Here is a 20,607-nt window from a genome sequence, read left to right on the forward strand (position 1 = left end):
AATAAAACTGTAAAAAAAGGCGGAACGTCGAAAGTCGTGGTTTCTTTGGGTCAGTGAGACACACTTTATACGACACATGATGCTCATCATAACCCGGACGCTGCAGAGAGTTGTACATTCAAACTGTTAACGAGGAAAAGTGAATACCGTATTTTCTGGAGTATAAGTCGCACCAGCCAAAAAATGCATAAAAGAGAAGAAGTTGCATTTTTGGGGGAAATGTATTTGATAAAATCCAAAACCAAGAACAGACATTTGGTGTACGTATGCTAACGCTAACACCTTCAGCTACATGACGTATGCTAACGCTAACACCTTCAGCTACATGACGTATGCTAACGCTAACACCTTCAGCTACATGACGTATGCTAACGCTAACACCTTCAGCTACATGACGTATGCTAACGCTAACACCTTCAGCTACATGACGTATGCTAACGCTAACACCTTCAGCTACATGACGTATGCTAACGCTAACACCTTCAGCTACATGACGTATGCTAACGCTAACACCTTCAGCTACATGACGTATGCTAACGCTAACACCTTCAGCTACATGACGTATGCTAACGCTAACACCTTCAGCTACATGACGTATGCTAGCGCTAACACCTTCAGCTACATGACGTATGCTAACGCTAACACCTTCAGCTACATGACGTATGCTAACGCTAACACCTTCAGCTACATGACGTATGCTAACGCTAACACCTTCAGCTACATGATGTATGCTAACGCTAACACCTTCAGCTACATGACGTATGCTAACGCTAACACCTTCAGCTACATGACGTATGCTAACGCTAACACCTTCAGCTACATGACGTATGCTAACGCTAACACCTTCAGCTACATGATGTATGCTAACGCTAACACCTTCAGCTACATGACGTATGCTAACGCTAACACCTTCAGCTACATGACGTATGCTAACGCTAACACCTTCAGCTACATGAGGCACAGACAGAACTGTGGTAAGTGTCTGGTATGTTAACGTAACATATGAACAGCTATTCAGATAACTATAGCATAAAGAACATGCTAACAGATATCTATAGCATAAAGAACATGCTAACAGATAACTATAGCATAAAGAACATGCTAACAAGTTTAGCAAAGCATCAGTTTTACCCCAAATCACTAAATCCACTGAATTCTTCTTCCTCTGTGTCACTTCTAAACAACTCCACAAACTCCAGAGGAAGAGGAAGTGCAGATTCTTCTTCTGCGTCGCTCAGAGCCTAGAGCGCCCTCTTGTGGTTGTCAGTGTGAAAATAACAAATAATATCACATATAAATCGCTCCAGAGTATAAGTATAAGTATAAGTGTAAGTATAAATATAAGTATAAGTCGCACCCCGGTCAAAACTATGAAAAAAGGTGTGACTTATAGTCCGTAATCTTTATTCATCTGTGAGATCTGTCCCTTTAACACTTTCATAACATTTGCTCTAATGTTCTTTTTAATAAACGTCTTTGCTCCTCTAGGACGCTGGTGAGCTCTGATTTTCATTTATATTATTAGGCCCGAGCGCCACAAGCTGCGAGAGGCCTATTAGTCCCGTAAGGCCGTGCGAAGCACGGCTGCGAAAGTGCGCACGTCACCCAGTGACATTGACAAAAAGTCCCAAAAATGTTCACACCTCTAAAAATCGTGCCTCTCTACATTCTGGCTATTTCTCTTTTCTAAAATTAAATAATGTGCGCGTCAGCGCCCCCAAATGTACCAAAAATGCATTGAGAGATGGGAAATGACCCCAAAAAAATCTGATCGTAGAATCATGAAATTTGGCGCAGAGGTAGATGGTGACAAAAGAAGTAAAAAATATTATCATGGCAACACCGTCCGCCCAACCAAATGTCGGCCATATCGGTTCAAAAATGGCTAAACATGACTTCGGAGTTTTTCCAAACGTTGTACTTTTACGAACTCCTCCCAGGGCGTTGGATCTAAAAAGCTGAAATTTGGTGAAAATGGTGCTGAGCAGTGGGACATCAAAAGTTATTAAATTACATTGACCCTGTCACGGTCTCTGAGCGGCGAAGCCACAAACTGTAGCAAGAATTTCAGAAATCTCCCAAATGTAACATTTCTGCCGTTTGCGCAGATAAAGTCCGAATTGCGTCAAATTAGAATCAGTTGTTTAACTTTTTGCCCTAAACCAACTTGAAGTTAAATAAATTAATTTGGCGCCACAGCGCCCCCTACAGATTTTATATGGAGGTTAAATGTTTAGTTTTGCGAAATTATATGAAATTTGACACAAAACTCAATTTTGGCCCCATCAAAAAAGTCAATGAGACCCATGTCATAATTATGTGACATTATCTCCTCTTCTTCCTCAACCCCTCCTCTTCCTCATCTCCTCTTCCTCATCTCCTCTTCCTCATCTCCTCTTCCTCATCTCCTCCCCTTCGTCATGTGGTATTGGTCATAGTATCGGTCAGCATATGTACAGTTCATTTGATACTTTCTGTTTAACATCCACATAACTGAATGATGACGTCACGTTTACAGTAGAACACGCTTCATTTCCTGTCTGTGGTGGCACAGGGTGGGACAGGGTGGCACAGGGTGGGACAGGGTGCAGGTGTGGGACAGGGTGGCACAGGGTGGGACAGGGTGCAGGTGTGGGACAGGGTGGGACATGGTGGGACACTCTGCTGGACAACACTGGGAACTACAACACATCTGTGGATAGGTTATTACAGTGATGATGTCATTCATACTTCATAATTATACAGTAATAAAAGGTCATATATTGGTGTCATGGTTACGGGTTCTGTGCAGAACGTTGGACAGTTTGTTGTATTTTAGAAATAAAATAGATCAGATTAAAATAAACTGCCACAAACATTGTCATAACAGAACAAAACTTACCAGTGATAATGACTTGTATTATCTCTATTTCCATGTCCCTGCAGTAGCGCGCGAGCGCCACTAGAGGTCACTACATCATATCTAAAGCCTGTTCAATCTCTCACGCAAAAGTGTCACGTGACCGTGGGTAACAACCACATTCAGCTTCTTTGTTCTTTGAGATGAAAAGTCTGAGCTCAGAGACATAAATATGAATATTACACGCGCTGGTCTCAGGTCACGTGACACTAATATGTTCATTCATGTTGTGACGTGTTGCAGAGCCACGACGGTCACGTGACATTTCATACAAACATTTGTCACATTTTAGAAAATAATCTCAGAACCAAAACTGTTGTTTCCTCTGCTGACGTCAGCGACGTGAAAACACGTCACACATTCACTTGATTCAAAACGTATGATTATGTTTCTAATGATCCAATAGTTTCATATTTTTATTGCTTTTATCGTTATCTCCGTGTTAGCCCGTGAATCCGCGTGACCCCCGTGCGCGCGCGCGCGCTGCTGAACCGGAAACGCTCGTGAGGATGCGCCCGTGTCCTCCTCCCTCCGTGATCCATCCTCCATCCGCGCACTACCGAGCCCCGCACCGAGCCCCGCACCGAGCCCCGCACCGAGCCCCGCACCGAGCCCCGCACCGAGCCCCGCACCGAGCCCCGCAGTGATCCTGGAGCTGCCGTGACGGCGGCGTGAGCGCGGAGCCCCGGAGGATGGTCGAGCTCTCGTGACGCGGCCCCGGTGGTTCGGAGCAGCGGTCGGTGCTTGCCGCGGTGCATCATGGGCGGCTCGGTGTCGTCCTGCTGCGTGTCGTCCAGCCCGAAGCTCCGGAGGAAGGCCCACTCCAGGCTCGAGTCATGCGCGCCCGAGTCCGACCTGAGCCGCGAGGACACCGTGTGCAGCCACCTGCAGCACATCAGCGACCGGGAGAACCTGGAGGGTACGGCGCATGCGCGGGGAGGGCATCCGAGGCACGGGGAGGGCATCTGAGGGAGGGCATCTGACTCAGTCTTTGCTTATGTTGTGACAGGCACATTTCCTTCATGTGTTTTGTCCTGGTTTGTTGCGACTGTCTCTCCTCCTCTTCTTCATCTCCTCCTCCTCTTCTTCATCTCCTCCTCCTCTTCTTCATCTCCTCCTCCTCTTCTTCATCTCCTCCTCCTCTTCTTCATCTCCTCCTCTTCCTCAGCTCCTCTTCCTCAGCTCCTCCTCCTCTTCCTCAGCTCCTCCTCCTCTTCCTCAGCTCCTCCTCCTCTTCTTCATCTCCTCCTCTTCCTCAGCTCCTCCCCCTCTTCTTCATCTCCTCCTCTTCCTCAGCTCCTCCTCCTCTTCTTCATCTCCTCCTCTTCCTCAGCTCCTCCTCCTCTTCTTCATCTCCTCCTCCTCTTCCTCAGCTCCTCCTCCTCTTCTTCATCTCCTCCTCCTCTTCTTCATCTCCTCCTCCTCTTCTTCATCTCCTCCTCCTCTTCTTCATCTCCTCCTCTTCCTCAGCTCCTCTTCCTCAGCTCCTCCTCCTCTTCCTCAGCTCCTCCTCCTCTTCCTCAGCTCCTCCTCCTCTTCTTCATCTCCTCCTCTTCCTCAGCTCCTCCCCCTCTTCTTCATCTCCTCCTCTTCCTCAGCTCCTCCTCCTCTTCTTCATCTCCTCCTCTTCCTCAGCTCCTCCTCCTCTTCTTCATCTCCTCCTCCTCTTCCTCAGCTCCTCCTCCTCTTCTTCATCTCCTCCTCCTCTTCTTCATCTCCTCCTCCTCTTCTTCATCTCCTCCTCTTCCTCAGCTCCTCCTCTTCCTCAGCTCCTCCTCCTCTTCCTCAGCTCCTCCTCCTCTTCCTCAGCTCCTCCTCCTCTTCTTCATCTCCTCCTCTTCCTCAGCTCCTCCCCCTCTTCTTCATCTCCTCCTCTTCCTCAGCTCCTCCTCCTCTTCTTCATCTCCTCCTCTTCCTCAGCTCCTCCTTCTTCATCTCCTCCTCTTCCTCAGCTCCTCCTCCTCTTCTTCATCTCCTCCTCCTCTTCTTCATCTCCTCCTCCTCTTCTTCATCTCCTCCTCTTCCTCAGCTCCTCCTCTTCCTCAGCTCCTCCTCCTCTTCCTCAGCTCCTCCTCCTCTTCCTCAGCTCCTCCTCCTCTTCCTCAGCTCCTCCTCCTCTTCTTCATCTCCTCCTCTTCCTCAGCTCCTCCCCCTCTTCTTCATCTCCTCCTCTTCCTCAGCTCCTCCTCCTCTTCTTCATCTCCTCCTCTTCCTCAGCTCCTCCTCCTCTTCCTCAGCTCCTCCTCTTCCTCAGCTCCTCCTCTTCCTCAGCTCCTCCTCCTCTTCTTCATCTCCTCCTCCTCTTCTTCATCTCCTCCTCCTCTTCTTCATCTCCTCCTCTTCCTCAGCTCCTCCTCTTCCTCAGCTCCTCCTCTTCCTCAGCTCCTCCTCCTCTTCTTCATCTCCTCCTCTTCCTCAGCTCCTCCTCCTCTTCTTCATCTCCTCCTCTTCCTCAGCTCCTCCTCCTCTTCCTCAGCTCCTCCTCCTCTTCCTCAGCTCCTCCTCCTCTTCCTCAGCTCCTCCTCCTCTTCTTCAGCTCCTCCTCTTCCTCAGCTCCTCCTCCTCTTCCTCAGCTCCTCCTCCTCTTCCTCAGCTCCTCCTCCTCTTCTTCATCTCCTCCTCTTCCTCAGCTCCTCCTCCTCTTCCTCAGCTCCTCCTCCTCTTCTTCATCTCCTCCTCCTCTTCTTCATCTCCTCCTCCTCTTCTTCATCTCCTCCTCTTCCTCAGCTCCTCCTCTTCCTCAGCTCCTCCTCCTCTTCTTCATCTCCTCCTCTTCCTCAGCTCCTCCTCCTCTTCTTCATCTCCTCCTCTTCCTCAGCTCCTCCTCCTCTTCCTCAGCTCCTCCTCCTCTTCCTCAGCTCCTCCTCCTCTTCCTCAGCTCCTCCTCCTCTTCTTCATCTCCTCCTCTTCCTCAGCTCCTCCTCCTCTTCCTCAGCTCCTCCTCCTCTTCCTCAGCTCCTCCTCCTCTTCCTCAGCTCCTCCTCCTCTTCTTCATCTCCTCCTCTTCCTCAGCTCCTCATCCTCTACCTCAGCAACACACTTGTCACATAAATGACCAGCTCGTGTGACCTTTGACCTCGTGTTTCCTGTGTCATGTGACTAAATGTGATGAAGAAGCTTCTGGAGCTTCGTCATGAGATGAAACTGTAAATAACTAAAGCTTCACCTGCTTCAGAGCCTTTTACACAGACGTTGTTGTCGTTGTTGTTGTTGTTGTTAATGTGGGCCGAGGGGCGGGGCCTCCTGAGTATTTGGTTTCACTTGAAACTAGCCTCTTTGTTTACCATCAGCCCTTTAATGATGATCTACATCCTATTGTGACCTGACTGTCACTCCCTCATCACTGATGACCTGATGGGGCGTGTCCCGCTCCAGGGTTTCAACCCTGTTATAAACCACACCTTCATATTTAATGTGGCGTTTGTCTCTTTAACTCTTTCTCTTCATCTTTTGTCCTGGGATCACCCGGCGTGTTGTGTGTTTCACCCGGCGTGTTGTGTGTTTCACCCGGCGTGTTGTGTGTTTCACCCGGCGTGTTGTGTGTTTCACCCGGCGTGTTGTGTGTTTCACCCGGCGTGTTGTGTGTTTCACCCGGCGTGTTGTGTGTTTCACCCGGCGTGTTGTGTGTTTCACGTGTTGTGTGTTTCTTGTGTTGTGTGTTTCTTGTGTTGTGTGTTCTCGTGTTGTGTGTTTCTCGTGTTGTGTGTTTCTCGTGTTGTGTGTTTCTCGTGTTGTGTGTTTCTCGTGTTGTGTGTTTCACGTGTTGTGTGTTTCTCGTGTTGTGTGTTTCTCGTGTTGTGTGTTTCTCGTGTTGTGTGTTTCACGTGTTGTGTGTTTCTCGTGTTGTGTGTTTCTCGTGTTGTGTGTTTCTCGTGTTGTGTGTTTCACGTGTTGTGTGTTTCTCGTGTTGTGTGTTTCACGTGTTGTGTGTTTCTCGTGTTGTGTGTTCACGTGTTGTGTGTTTCTTGTGTTGTGTGTTTCTCGTGTTGTGTGTTTCTCGTGTTGTGTGTTTCACGTGTTGTGTGTTTCTCGTGTTGTGTGTTTCTCGTGTTGTGTGTTTCACGTGTTGTGTGTTTCTCGTGTTGTGTGTTTCTCGTGTTGTGTGTTTCTCGTGTTGTGTGTTTCTTGTGTTGTGTGTTTCTCGTGTTGTGTGTTTCTCGTGTTGTGTGTTTCTCGTGTTGTGTGTTTCTCGTGTTGTGTGTTTCTCGTGTTGTGTGTTTCACGTGTTGTGTGTTTCTCGTGTTGTGTGTTTCACGTGTTGTGTGTTTCTTGTGTTGTGTGTTTCTTGTGTTGTGTGTTTCTTGTGTTGTGTGTTTCTCGTGTTGTGTGTTTCACGTGTTGTGTGTTTCTCGTGTTGTGTGTTTCTCGTGTTGTGTGTTTCTTGTGTTGTGTGTTTCTCGTGTTGTGTGTTTCTCGTGTTGTGTGTTTCACGTGTTGTGTGTTTCTCGTGTTGTGTGTTTCTCGTGTTGTGTGTTTCACGTGTTGTGTGTTTCTCGTGTTGTGTGTTTCTCGTGTTGTGTGTTTCTCGTGTTGTGTGTTTCTCGTGTTGTGTGTTTCACGTGTTGTGTGTTTCACGTGTTGTGTGTTTCTCGTGTTGTGTGTTTCACGTGTTGTGTGTTTCTTGTGTTGTGTGTTTCTTGTGTTGTGTGTTTCTTGTGTTGTGTGTTTCACGTGTTGTGTGTTTCTCGTGTTGTGTGTTTCTCGTGTTGTGTGTTTCTCGTGTTGTGTGTTTCACGTGTTGTGTGTTTCACGTGTTGTGTGTTTCTCGTGTTGTGTGTTTCACGTGTTGTGTTTCTTGTGTTGTGTGTTTCTTGTGTTGTGTGTTTCTTGTGTTGTGTGTTTCTCGTGTTGTGTGTTTCTCGTGTTGTGTGTTTCTCGTGTTGTGTGTTTCACGTGTTGTGTGTTTCTCGTGTTGTGTGTTTCACGTGTTGTGTGTTTCTCGTGTTGTGTGTTTCTCGTGTTGTGTGTTTCTCGTGTTGTGTGTTTCACGTGTTGTGTGTTTCTCGTGTTGTGTGTTTCTCGTGTTGTGTGTTTCTCGTGTTGTGTGTTTCTCGTGTTGTGTGTTTCTCGTGTTGTGTGTTTCTCGTGTTGTGTGTTTCACGTGTTGTGTGTTTCTTGTGTTGTGTGTTTCTTGTGTTGTGTGTTTCTCGTGTTGTGTGTTTCTCGTGTTGTGTGTTTCTCGTGTTGTGTGTTTCACGTGTTGTGTGTTTCTCGTGTTGTGTGTTTCACGTGTTGTGTGTTTCTCGTGTTGTGTGTTTCTCGTGTTGTGTGTTTCACGTGTTGTGTGTTTCACGTGTTGTGTGTTTCTTGTGTTGTGTGTTTCTCGTGTTGTGTGTTTCACGTGTTGTGTGTTTCACGTGTTGTGTGTTTCTCGTGTTGTGTGTTTCTCGTGTTGTGTGTTTCTCGTGTTGTGTGTTTCTCGTGTTGTGTGTTTCTCGTGTTGTGTGTTTCTCGTGTTGTGTGTTTCACGTGTTGTGTGTTTCTTGTGTTGTGTGTTTCTTGTGTTGTGTGTTTCTCGTGTTGTGTGTTTCTCGTGTTGTGTGTTTCTCGTGTTGTGTGTTTCTCGTGTTGTGTGTTTCTCGTGTTGTGTGTTTCTCGTGTTGTGTGTTTCTCGTGTTGTGTGTTTCACGTGTTGTGTGTTTCTCGTGTTGTGTGTTTCTCGTGTTGTGTGTTTCTCGTGTTGTGTGTTTCTCGTGTTGTGTGTTTCTCGTGTTGTGTGTTTCTCGTGTTGTGTGTTTCACGTGTTGTGTGTTTCTCGTGTTGTGTGTTTCACGTGTTGTGTGTTTCTTGTGTTGTGTGTTTCTCGTGTTGTGTGTTTCTCGTGTTGTGTGTTGTGTATTTCACGTGTTGTGTGTTTCTCGTGTTGTGTGTTTCTCGTGTTGTGTGTTTCTCGTGTTGTGTGTTTCTCGTGTTGTGTGTTTCTCGTGTTGTGTGTTTCACGTGTTGTGTGTTTTTCGTGTTGTGTGTTTCTCGTGTTGTGTGTTTCTCGTGTTGTGTGTTTCTCGTGTTGTGTGTTTCTCGTGTTGTGTGTTTCTCGTGTTGTGTGTTTCACGTGTTGTGTGTTTCTTGTGTTGTGTGTTTCTCGTGTTGTGTGTTTCTCGTGTTGTGTGTTTCACGTGTTGTGTGTTTCTCGTGTTGTGTGTTTCTCGTGTTGTGTGTTTCTCGTGTTGTGTGTTTCTCGTGTTGTGTGTTTCTCGTGTTGTGTGTTTCACGTGTTGTGTGTTTCACGTGTTGTGTGTTTCTCGTGTTGTGTGTTTCACGTGTTGTGTGTTTCTCGTGTTGTGTGTTTCACGTGTTGTGTGTTTCTCGTGTTGTGTGTTTCTCGTGTTGTGTGTTTCTCGTGTTGTGTGTTTCTCGTGTTGTGTGTTTCACGTGTTGTGTGTTTCTCGTGTTGTGTGTTTCTCGTGTTGTGTGTTTCTCGTGTTGTGTGTTTCACGTGTTGTGTGTTTCTCGTGTTGTGTGTTTCACGTGTTGTGTGTTTCTCGTGTTGTGTGTTTCTCGTGTTGTGTGTTTCACGTGTTGTGTGTTTCACGTGTTGTGTGTTTCTTGTGTTGTGTGTTTCTCGTGTTGTGTGTTTCACGTGTTGTGTGTTTCACGTGTTGTGTGTTTCTCGTGTTGTGTGTTTCTCGTGTTGTGTGTTTCTCGTGTTGTGTGTTTCTCGTGTTGTGTGTTTCTCGTGTTGTGTGTTTCACGTGTTGTGTGTTTCTCGTGTTGTGTGTTTCACGTGTTGTGTGTTTCTTGTGTTGTGTGTTTCTTGTGTTGTGTGTTGTGTGTTTCACGTGTTGTGTGTTTCACGTGTTGTGTGTTTCTCGTGTTGTGTGTTTCTCGTGTTGTGTGTTTCTCGTGTTGTGTGTTTCTCGTGTTGTGTGTTTCACGTGTTGTGTGTTTCTCGTGTTGTGTGTTTCTCGTGTTGTGTGTTTCTCGTGTTGTGTGTTTCTCGTGTTGTGTGTTTCTCGTGTTGTGTGTTTCACGTGTTGTGTGTTTCTCGTGTTGTGTGTTTCACGTGTTGTGTGTTTCTTGTGTTGTGTGTTTCTTGTGTTGTGTGTTTCTCGTGTTGTGTGTTGTGTATTTCACGTGTTGTGTGTTTCTCGTGTTGTGTGTTTCTCGTGTTGTGTGTTTCTCGTGTTGTGTGTTTCTCGTGTTGTGTGTTTCTCGTGTTGTGTGTTTTTCGTGTTGTGTGTTTCTCGTGTTGTGTGTTTCTCGTGTTGTGTGTTTCTCGTGTTGTGTGTTTCTCGTGTTGTGTGTTTCTCGTGTTGTGTGTTTCACGTGTTGTGTGTTTCTTGTGTTGTGTGTTTCTCGTGTTGTGTGTTTCTCGTGTTGTGTGTTTCACGTGTTGTGTGTTTCTCGTGTTGTGTGTTTCTCGTGTTGTGTGTTTCTCGTGTTGTGTGTTTCTCGTGTTGTGTGTTTCTCGTGTTGTGTGTTTCTCGTGTTGTGTGTTTCACGTGTTGTGTGTTTCACGTGTTGTGTGTTTCTCGTGTTGTGTGTTTCACGTGTTGTGTGTTTCTCGTGTTGTGTGTTTCACGTGTTGTGTGTTTCTCGTGTTGTGTGTTTCTCGTGTTGTGTGTTTCTCGTGTTGTGTGTTTCTCGTGTTGTGTGTTTCTCGTGTTGTGTGTTTCACGTGTTGTGTGTTTCTCGTGTTGTGTGTTTCACGTGTTGTGTGTTTCTTGTGTTGTGTGTTTCTCGTGTTGTGTGTTTCTCGTGTTGTGTGTTTCACGTGTTGTGTGTTTCTCGTGTTGTGTGTTTCACGTGTTGTGTGTTTCTTGTGTTGTGTGTTTCTTGTGTTGTGTGTTTCTCGTGTTGTGTGTTTCTCGTGTTGTGTGTTTCACGTGTTGTGTGTTTCTCGTGTTGTGTGTTTCTTGTGTTGTGTGTTTCTTGTGTTGTGTGTTTCACGTGTTGTGTGTTTCTTGTGTTGTGTGTTTCTCGTGTTGTGTGTTTCTCGTGTTGTGTGTTTCACGTGTTGTGTGTTTCTCGTGTTGTGTGTTTCACGTGTTGTGTGTTTCTTGTGTTGTGTGTTTCTTGTGTTGTGTGTTTCTCGTGTTGTGTGTTTCTCGTGTTGTGTGTTTCACGTGTTGTGTGTTTCTCGTGTTGTGTGTTTCTTGTGTTGTGTGTTTCTTGTGTTGTGTGTTTCTCATGTTGTGTGTTTCTCGTGTTGTGTGTTTCACGTGTTGTGTGTTTCACGTGTTGTGTGTTTCTTGTGTTGTGTGTTTCTTGTGTTGTGTGTTTCTCATGTTGTGTGTTTCTCGTGTTGTGTGTTTCTCGTGTTGTGTGTTTCACGTGTTGTGTGTTTCTTGTGTTGTGTGTTTCTTGTGTTGTGTGTTTCTCGTGTTGTGTGTTTCTCGTGTTGTGTGTTTCACGTGTTGTGTGTTTCTCGTGTTGTGTGTTTCTTGTGTTGTGTGTTTCTCATGTTGTGTGTTTCTCGTGTTGTGTGTTTCACGTGTTGTGTGTTTCACGTGTTGTGTGTTTCTCGTGTTGTGTGTTTTATGTAGAGCCTGAGCTGGTGTGTCGCTCGCTCAGTGTGTGCGACGCTGCAGCACGTCATGTGTTTTTATTCAGAAATGTGTAAAAACTATAACGACCACGTTAATAATAATGATTTACTAAAAAACATTGAATCATGTTTTAAATGTAATATTAAAATCTAAATTTAATTAGAAATTCTTAAAATATAAAAAAAAAAATGAATTAAATAATGAATTTAAAACAACATTGAATATATTAATGAATTCAGATATAAAAACTACATTTAAAAAGATCTTTACATCTTTACATTGTTCATGAATAAAGTGATTCACGATTCCTCAAGTTCAAACATATTTAAATTATGTTTGAATTCATTCATCAGTAATAAATCACTCATTTTACATTTGAAACATCATTTAAATGTTCTTTTACCAAACGCTTTATTATTATTTACGTGGTCCTAAAAACGTCCCAAACGTCTCATATTTGGGACGTTTAAATGTGACAAATGGACAGAGCAGTTCAAACGTCTTCATTTTGTCCCATTTCAGACACAAACATTTACATTATATTATTATATATCATTATATTTTATGAATATGATTGACTTTGAGACTAAAACGTTCTAATGAAAAACGCCGTCTTGTTTCAGAGCTGAAGTCAGCGTCAAACCCGTCGGACCACGCCCGTGACCACACCCTGTTCCTCAGCAAGTCTCACAACGACGGTGCGTTTGGTCCGTCTTTAGTCCTGGTTTTGTCCTCCTGCAGGACTCTGGTCTGTCTTTAGTCCTGGTTTTGTCCTCCTGCAGGACTCTGGTCTGTCTTTAGTCCTGGTTTTGTCCTCCTGCAGGACTCTGGTCTGTCTTTAGTCCTGGTTTTGTCCTCCTGCAGGACTCTGGTCTGTCTTTAGTCCTGGTTTTGTCCTCCTGCAGGACTCTGGTCTGTCTTTAGTCCTGGTTTTGTCCTCCTGCAGGACTCTGGTCTGTCTTTAGTCCTGGTTTTGTCCTCCTGCAGGACTCTGGTCTGTCTTTAGTCCTGGTTTTGTCCTCCTGCAGGACTCTGGTCTGTCTTTAGTCCTGGTTTTGTCCTCCTGCAGGACTCTGGTCTGTCTTTAGTCCTGGTTTTGTCCTCCTGCAGGACTCTGGTCTGTCTTTAGTCCTGGTTTTGTCCTCCTGCAGGACTCTGGTCTGTCTTTAGTCCTGGTTTTGTCCTCCTGCAGGACTCTGGTCTGTCTTTAGTCCTGGTTTTGTCCTCCTGCAGGACTCTGGTCTGTCTTTAGTCCTGGTTTTGTCCTCCTGCAGGACTCTGGTCTGTCTTTAGTCCTGGTTTTGTCCTCCTGCAGGACTCTGGTCTGTCTTTAGTCCTGGTTTTGTCCTCCTGCAGGACTCTGGTCTGTCTTTAGTCCTGGTTTTGTCCTCCTGCTGGACTTTGGTCCGTCTTTAGTCCTGGTTTTGTCCTCCTGCAGGACTCTGGTCTGTCTTTAGTCCTGGTTTTGTCCTCCTGCAGGACTCTGGTCTGTCTTTAGTCCTGGTTTTGTCCTCCTGCAGGACTCTGGTCTGTCTTTAGTCCTGGTTTTGTCCTCCTGCAGGACTCTGGTCTGTCTTTAGTCCTGGTTTTGTCCTCCTGCAGGACTCTGGTCTGTCTTTAGTCCTGGTTTTGTCCTCCTGCAGGACTCTGGTCTGTCTTTAGTCCTGGTTTTGTCCTCCTGCAGGACTCTGGTCTGTCTTTAGTCCTGGTTTTGTCCTCCTGCAGGACTCTGGTCTGTCTTTAGTCCTGGTTTTGTCCTCCTGCAGGACTCTGGTCTGTCTTTAGTCCTGGTTTTGTCCTCCTGCAGGACTCTGGTCTGTCTTTAGTCCTGGTTTTGTCCTCCTGCAGGACTCTGGTCTGTCTTTAGTCCTGGTTTTGTCCTCCTGCAGGACTCTGGTCTGTCTTTAGTCCTGGTTTTGTCCTCCTGCAGGACTCTGGTCTGTCTTTAGTCCTGGTTTTGTCCTCCTGCAGGACTCTGGTCTGTCTTTAGTCCTGGTTTTGTCCTCCTGCAGGACTCTGGTCTGTCTTTAGTCCTGGTTTTGTCCTCCTGCAGGACTCTGGTCTGTCTTTAGTCCTGGTTTTGTCCTCCTGCAGGACTCTGGTCTGTCTTTAGTCCTGGTTTTGTCCTCCTGCAGGACTCTGGTCTGTCTTTAGTCCTGGTTTTGTCCTCCTGCAGGACTCTGGTCTGTCTTTAGTCCTGGTTTTGTCCTCCTGCAGGACTCTGGTCTGTCTTTAGTCCTGGTTTTGTCCTCCTGCTGGACTTTGGTCCGTCTTTAGTCCTGGTTTTGTCCTCCTGCTGGACTTTGGTCTGTCTTTAGTCCTGGTTTTGTCCTCCTGCAGGACTCTGGTCTGTCTTTAGTCCTGGTTTTGTCCTCCTGCTGGACTTTGGTCTGTCTTTAGTCCTGGTTTTGTCCTCCTGCTGGACTCTGGTCTGTCTTTAGTCCTGGTTTTGTCCTCCTGCTGGACTTTGGTCTGTCTTTAGTCCTGGTTTTGTCCTCCTGCTGGACTTTGGTCTGTCTTTAGTCCTGGTTTTGTCCTCCTGCAGGACTTTGGTCTGTCTTTAGTCCTGGTTTTGTCCTCCTGCAGGACTCTGGTCTGTCTTTAGTCCTGGTTTTGTCCTCCTGCTGGACTTTGGTCTGTCTTTAGTCCTGGTTTTGTCCTCCTGCTGGACTTTGGTCTGTCTTTAGTCCTGGTTTTGTCCTCCTGCTGGACTCTGGTCTGTCTTTAGTCCTGGTTTTGTCCTCCTGCTGGACTCTGGTCTGTCTTTAGTCCTGGTTTTGTCCTCCTGCTGGACTCTGGTCTGTCTTTAGTCCTGGTTTTGTCCTCCTGCTGGACTCTGGTCTGTCTTTAGTCCTGGTTTTGTCCTCCTGCTGGACTCTGGTCTGTCTTTAGTCCTGGTTTTGTCCTCTGTATGTTTAGTCTTGGTACTTTTAAAGCCAAGAGTGTAAAAAACAGCTCTTAAAAATATATTTTATTCTTCTTTTGTCTGTTTGTAATTGTGTTTATTTATTTATTTGTTTGTTTATTTGTGTACTTGTTTGTGTGTTTGTTTGTCTGCTGTGACAATATGTTTATTAAAATTAACCACAACATTGTTTTTTTCTCTACAGTTCGGGACAAAAGGAAGAGTCTTTATATCAACAATGTAAGTCATAAAATACATGGTTTAGTCCTGGTTTAGTCCTGGTTTAGACCTGGTTTAGTCCTGGTTTAGTCCTGGTTTAGACCTGGTTTAGTCCTGGTTTAGACCTGGTTTAGTCCTGGTTTAGTCCTGGTTTAGACCTGGTTTAGACCTGGTTTAGACCTGGTTTAGACCTGGTTTAGACCTTGTTTAGACCTGGTTTAGTCCTGGTTTAGACCTGGTTTAGACCTGGTTTAGACCTTGTTTAGACCTGGTTTAGTCCTGGTTTAGACCTGGTTTAGTCCTGGTTTAGTCCTGGTTTAGACCTGGTTTAGTCCTGGTTTAGTCCTAGTTTAGACCTGGTTTAGACCTAGTTTAGACCTGGTTTAGTCCTAGTTTAGACCTGGTTTAGTCCTGGTTTAGACCTGGTTTAGTCCTAGTTTAGTCCTAGTTTAGACCTGGTTTAGACCTGGTTTAGACCTGGTTTAGACCTGGTTTAGTCCTGGTTTAGACCTAGTTTAGACCTGGTTTAGTCCTGGTTTAGTCCTGGTTTAGACCTGGTTTAGACCTAGTTTAGACCTGGTTTAGTCCTGGTTTAGTCCTGGTTTAGACCTGGTTTAGACCTGGTTTAGTCCTGGTTTAGTCCTGGTTTAGACCTGGTTTAGTCCTGGTTTAGTCCTGGTTTAGACCTGGTTTAGTCCTGGTTTAGACCTGGTTTAGTCCTGGTTTAGACCTGGTTTAGACCTGGTTTAGTCCTGGTTTAGACCTGGTTTAGACCTGGTTTAGTCCTGGTTTAGACCTGGTTTAGTCCTGGTTTAGACCTGGTTTAGACCTGGTTTAGACCTGGTTTAGACCTGGTTTAGACCTGGTTTAGACCTGGTTTAGTCCTGGTTTAGACCTGGTTTAGACCTGGTTTAGTCCTGGTTTAGACCTGGTTTAGACCTGGTTTAGTCCTGGTTTAGACCTGGTTTAGACCTGGTTTAGTCCTGGTTTAGACCTGGTTTAGACCTGGTTTAGTCCTGGTTTAGTCCTGGTTTAGACCTGGTTTAGACCTGGTTTAGTCCTGGTTTAGTCCTGGATCATTTATACTCTGTATTTTCAGAATGGAACCATGAGAAGAAAGTACAGCTCGTGTTCCACCATTTTCCTGGACGACAACACAGTGAGCCGACCTCACCTCAAGTACACGGTCAAATGGTGAGAAGGACGAGAGGAAGAACACGATCATGTGCAATGGCCGAAGCCAGTGCGAGTGTCTGCGTTCTTGTGTAAAAGTACTACGTGTAGTAAAGACTTCATTCTCGTCAGGCTCGAGCCGTGGAATGGAATGTTCATAGTTCTAGTCCAGAGGCGCAATTCTTTTCCTCCGAGGGTCATATTGGAGTCCAGGCCTGTGAGGCCGGCTCGCCATCGTTGGTGTGGAAAAATAATCCCAAAAATTAAATATCAAATAAAATATAACTTTTCTGTCAACTATAGGCTATTAAATCTATTATTTAATTGATTTCACGTCATATGTATTAAGGATACACGTGCAGACAGAAGCCTGAGGGCAAAAAAGGGATTTTTAAAAAGTTTTTTTTAAATATTACTTGGACAAGCTCGGCGGGCCGGATTTTTGACCCTGAACATGGATGAAAGTCACACATGGGGTCATAGGTCACACATGGGGTCATAGGTCACACATGGGGTCATAGGTCACACATGGGGTCATAGGTCACACATTGGGTCATAGGTCACACATGGGGTCATAGGTCACACATGGGGTCATAGGTCACACATGGGGTCATAGGTCACACATGGGGTCATAGGTCACACATGAGACATAGACGCCATCAACTCGGCCCCAACTCCAATAAAATGGAGCTTGGGGATCCACACGGCGCCGCGCCCCTAGTTGTGTAGTTTAGTTAGTTATAGAGTTGTGTAGTTTAGTTAGTTATAGAGTTGTGTAGTTTAGTTAGTTATAGAGTTGTGTAGTTTAGTTAGTTATAGAGTTGTGTTGTGTTGAAGAATGTGCCGAGGAGGAAGAGGATGTTCTAACGAGCTTTGAACTCGTGGGCTTTGAAACACCAAAGTAATGGAAGAACTTCTGGCGGCAATGTAACGCAACAAAGAAGTGTAATGTGCAAAATTTGTGTGAAAGTACTACATGTGTGTGAAAGTACTACATGTGTGTGAAAGTACTACATGTGTGTGAAAGTACTACATGTGTGTGAAAGTACTGCATGTGTGTGAAAGTACTGCATGTGTGTGAAAGTACTGCATGTGTGTGAAAGTACTACATGTGTGTGAAAGTACTACATGTGTGTGAAAGTACTGCATGTGTGTGAAAGTACTGCATGTGTGTGAAAGTACTACATGTGTGTGAAAGTACTGCATGTGTGTGAAAGTACTACATGTGTGTGAAAGTACTACATGTGTGTGAAAGTACTGCATGTGTGTGAAAGTACTACATGTGTGTGAAAGTACTGCATGTGTGTGAAAGTACTACATGTGTGTGAAAGTACTACATGTGTGTGAAAGTACTGAAAAAAGTACGGTATGTAAAAATGTGTAAAGCAACAGCCCCTAAGACGGTGAAAGTGATCGTAAAGACGTTTAACTTGTTGAAATCGGTGAAAGTGTTAAAAAGTGGAACATAGTGTCTGCTTTATGACATCATAAGCTGACGCTCAATGAAAGAGCAGAGGAATAATGTGTGACTAAAGTGTGACTCCTCCCACAGTTTGTCATTGGCCATTTACTACCACATCAGGAACAGGTGCGTCACTTTGATCTTGGACCAGAACTAAAGCTTTTGTGCAGATCGTGTTAAACGTGTCGCTCTCTCCTCCACCTGCTGCAGAGATCCAGACGGAGGAACGCTGCTGGACATATTTGATGAGAAACTTCACCCTCTCACCGTGAGTTCACATGAGCATCAACATGTGTGATTGCACCTTCCTAAAGTTAGTCACCTTTAGAAACACGAGGTTATTGCACCTTCCTAAAGTGAAAGTCTCTTTCAGAAACACGAGGTTCCGCTCGACTACGACAAACACGACCCGGAGCAGAAACAGATCTACAGATTCGTGCGAACGCTGTTCAGCGCCGCTCAGCTCACGGCCGAGTGCGCCATCGTCACTCTGGTGAGGAACTGAGCCTGGCACCAGCAGGAGGCCGGCCCCTGAGCCTGGCACCAGCAGGAGGCCGGCCCCTGAGCCTGGCACCAGCAGGAGGCCGGCCCCTGAGCCTGGCACCAGCAGGAGGCCGGCCCCTGAGCCTGGCACCAGCAGGAGGCCGGCCCCTGAGCCTGGCACCAGCAGGAGGCCTCTGAACGTGTGTGTGGTCTTCAGGTGTACCTGGAGAGGCTGCTGACCTACGCCGAGATGGACATCAGCCCCGGGAACTGGAAGAGGATCGTCCTGGGGGCCATTTTGTTGGCGTCCAAAGTGTGGGACGACCAGGCCGTGTGGAACGTGGACTACTGCCAGATCCTCAAGGACATCACGGTGGAGGACATGTGAGAAGAGAACGTCACATGATAGAGATACAGGCGCATGTGAGGGTATCTGACACACATGACTGTGTTTTATTTTGAAGGAACGAGTTGGAGCGTCACTTCCTGGAGCTGCTTCAGTTCAACATAAACGTCCCGTCGAGTGTTTACGCCAAATATTACTTTGACCTGCGCTCGCTTTCTGAGACCAACAACCTGAGCGGCCCCCTGGAACCTCTGAGCTGCGACAAGGCCCAGAAACTCGAGGTAAACCGGGACTAAACCAGGTCTAAACCAGGACTAAACCGGGTCTGAACCAGGACTAAACCAGGTCTAAACCAGGACTAAACCAGGACTAAACCAGGTCTAAACCAGGACTAAACCAGGACTAAACCAGGACTAAACCAGGTCTAAACCAGGTCTAAACCAGGACTAAACCAGGACTAAACCAGGTCTAAACCAGGACTAAACCAGGACTAAACCAGGACTAAACCGGGTCTGAACCAGGACTAAACCAGGACTAAATCAGGACTAAACCAGGACTAAACCAGGACTAAACCAGGACTAAACCAGGACTAAACCGGGTCTGAACCAGGACTAAACCAGGTCTAAACCAGGACTAAACCAGGACTAAACCAGGTCTAAACCAGGACTAAACCAGGACTAAACCAGGACTAAACCAGGTCTAAACCAGGTCTAAACCAGGACTAAACCAGGTCTAAACCAGGTCTAAACCAGGACTAAACCAGGACTAAACCAGGTCTAAACCAGGACTAAACCAGGACTAAACCAGGACTAAACCGGGTCTGAACCGGGTCTGAACCAGGTCTAAACCAGGTCTAAACCAGGACTAAACCGGGTCTGAACCAGGACTAAACCAGGTCTAAACCAGGTCTAAACCAGGACTAAACCAGGACTAAACCAGGTCTAAACCAGGACTAAACCAGGACTAAACCAGGACTAAACCAGGACTAAACCAGGACTAAACCGGGTCTGAACCGGGTCTGAACCAGGTCTAAACCAGGTCTAAACCAGGACTAAACCAGGACTAAACCAGGACTAAACCGGGTCTGAACCAGGACTAAACCAGGACTAAACCAGGTCTAAACCAGGACTAAACCAGGACTAAACCAGGTCTAAACCTGGACTAAACCAGGACTAAACCAGGACTAAACCAGGACTAAACCAGGTCTAAAACAGCACAGTTTACTCACTAGCGCCGCCTGCTGTTGTGGCTGCAGTGAGACGTGCAGAACGAGCCTCAAAACTGAACTTGTGTTTCCTCTTTTTCAGGCCATTTCTCGACTGTGCGACGACAAATACAAAGAAGCCCGACGAGCGGCCAGGAAGCGCTCGGCCAGCGTGGACCACCTGTGCGGCATCAAATGGGCCCCCGCCATCCTGCCATGACGTCATCACCAGTTCTCGCGTGGACCGCCTGCTCTGGATCAGAAGGAACCCTGCGTTTTGTCCGACGAAAGCCGCCTTCACGTGCTCAGGAAAACACGACGCCGAAGCGATGCACACTCGAGCGCGTTCTGTTCATGCGCTTTCGGGTCGTGGCAAAAGTAAAACGTGTTCAAACCGCACTTTATCGGGACAAATATAAGAGTACGGCGTGAAAATGTACATTTACAAGAGACGCTATCCTACAGATTGCACACAATTCAACATTAAACCGTTCCACTAAAGCCGTGTACCGTATTTTCCGGACTATAAGTCGCACTTTTTTTCATAGTTTTGTCCGGGTTGAGACTCATACTCCAGAGCGACTTATATTTGATTATATTTGTTACTTTCACACTGACAACCACAAGAGGGCGCTCTAGGCTCTGAGCGACGCAGAAGAAGAATCTGCACTTCCTCTTCCTCTGGAGTTTGTGGAGTTGTTTAGAAGTGACACAGAGGAAGAAGAATTCAGTGGATTTAGTGATTTGGGGTAAAACTGATGCTTTGCTAAACTTGTTAGCATGTTCTTTATGCTATAGTTATCTGTTAGCATGTTCTTTATGCTATAGTTATCTGTTAGCATGTTCTTTATGCTATAGTTATCTGAATAGCTGTTCATATGTTACGTTAACATACCAGACACTTACCACAGTTCTGTCTCTGCCTCATGTAGCTGAAGGTGTTAGCGTTAGCATACGTCATGTAGCTGAAGGTGTTAGCGTTAGCATACGTCATGTAGCTGAAGGTGTTAGCGTTAGCATACGTCATGTAGCTGAAGGTGTTAGCGTTAGCATACGTCATGTAGCTGAAGGTGTTAGCGTTAGCATACGTACACCTCTTCACCATGTTCTCTCATCTGTTATTATTTTAAACTGCATTTACAGATGAAATGGCTGTTCTTGGTCTTGGATTTATCAAATAAATTCCCCCCAAAAATGTGATTTATATATGTTTTTTTCTTCTCTATTATGCATTTTTTGGTTGGTGCGACTTATACTCCGGAAAATACGGTAATTATGCAGCATCAGAATTTTTCTTATATATATAACGTAAATAGTACTGCACTTCACAAACCATCATGACACTGTCCCAGCTAACAATACGACACCTTTCAATAATTACATATTAAATCTATAACTGCAAAATAAACATACACTACAACACACTG

General features: G+C 45.9%; 1 protein-coding gene across 1 annotated transcript; it reads left to right on the top strand.

Annotated features, from left to right (window-relative positions):
* Window positions 1-3,623: 3,623 nt before the first annotated feature.
* LOC140355906 (cyclin-Y-like) lies at window positions 3,624-19,420 on the top strand. Its single transcript, XM_072440554.1, has 10 exons — window positions 3,624-3,818; window positions 12,012-12,086; window positions 14,499-14,533; window positions 15,612-15,706; window positions 17,238-17,273; window positions 17,358-17,415; window positions 17,521-17,640; window positions 17,848-18,014; window positions 18,095-18,257; window positions 19,284-19,420. The coding sequence occupies exons 1-10, from the start codon at window positions 3,659-3,661 to the stop codon at window positions 19,398-19,400; spliced, it is 1,026 nt and encodes a 341-aa protein (XP_072296655.1). The 5' UTR covers window positions 3,624-3,658; the 3' UTR covers window positions 19,401-19,420.
* Window positions 19,421-20,607: the final 1,187 nt, after the last annotated feature.

The sequence above is a fragment of the Eucyclogobius newberryi genome, unplaced genomic scaffold (genome assembly GCF_026437365.1).
Source record: "Eucyclogobius newberryi isolate DKJ021-1_F unplaced genomic scaffold, fEucNew1.0.hap1 SCAF_12, whole genome shotgun sequence".
Taxonomy (NCBI): domain Eukaryota; kingdom Metazoa; phylum Chordata; class Actinopteri; order Gobiiformes; family Gobiidae; genus Eucyclogobius; species Eucyclogobius newberryi.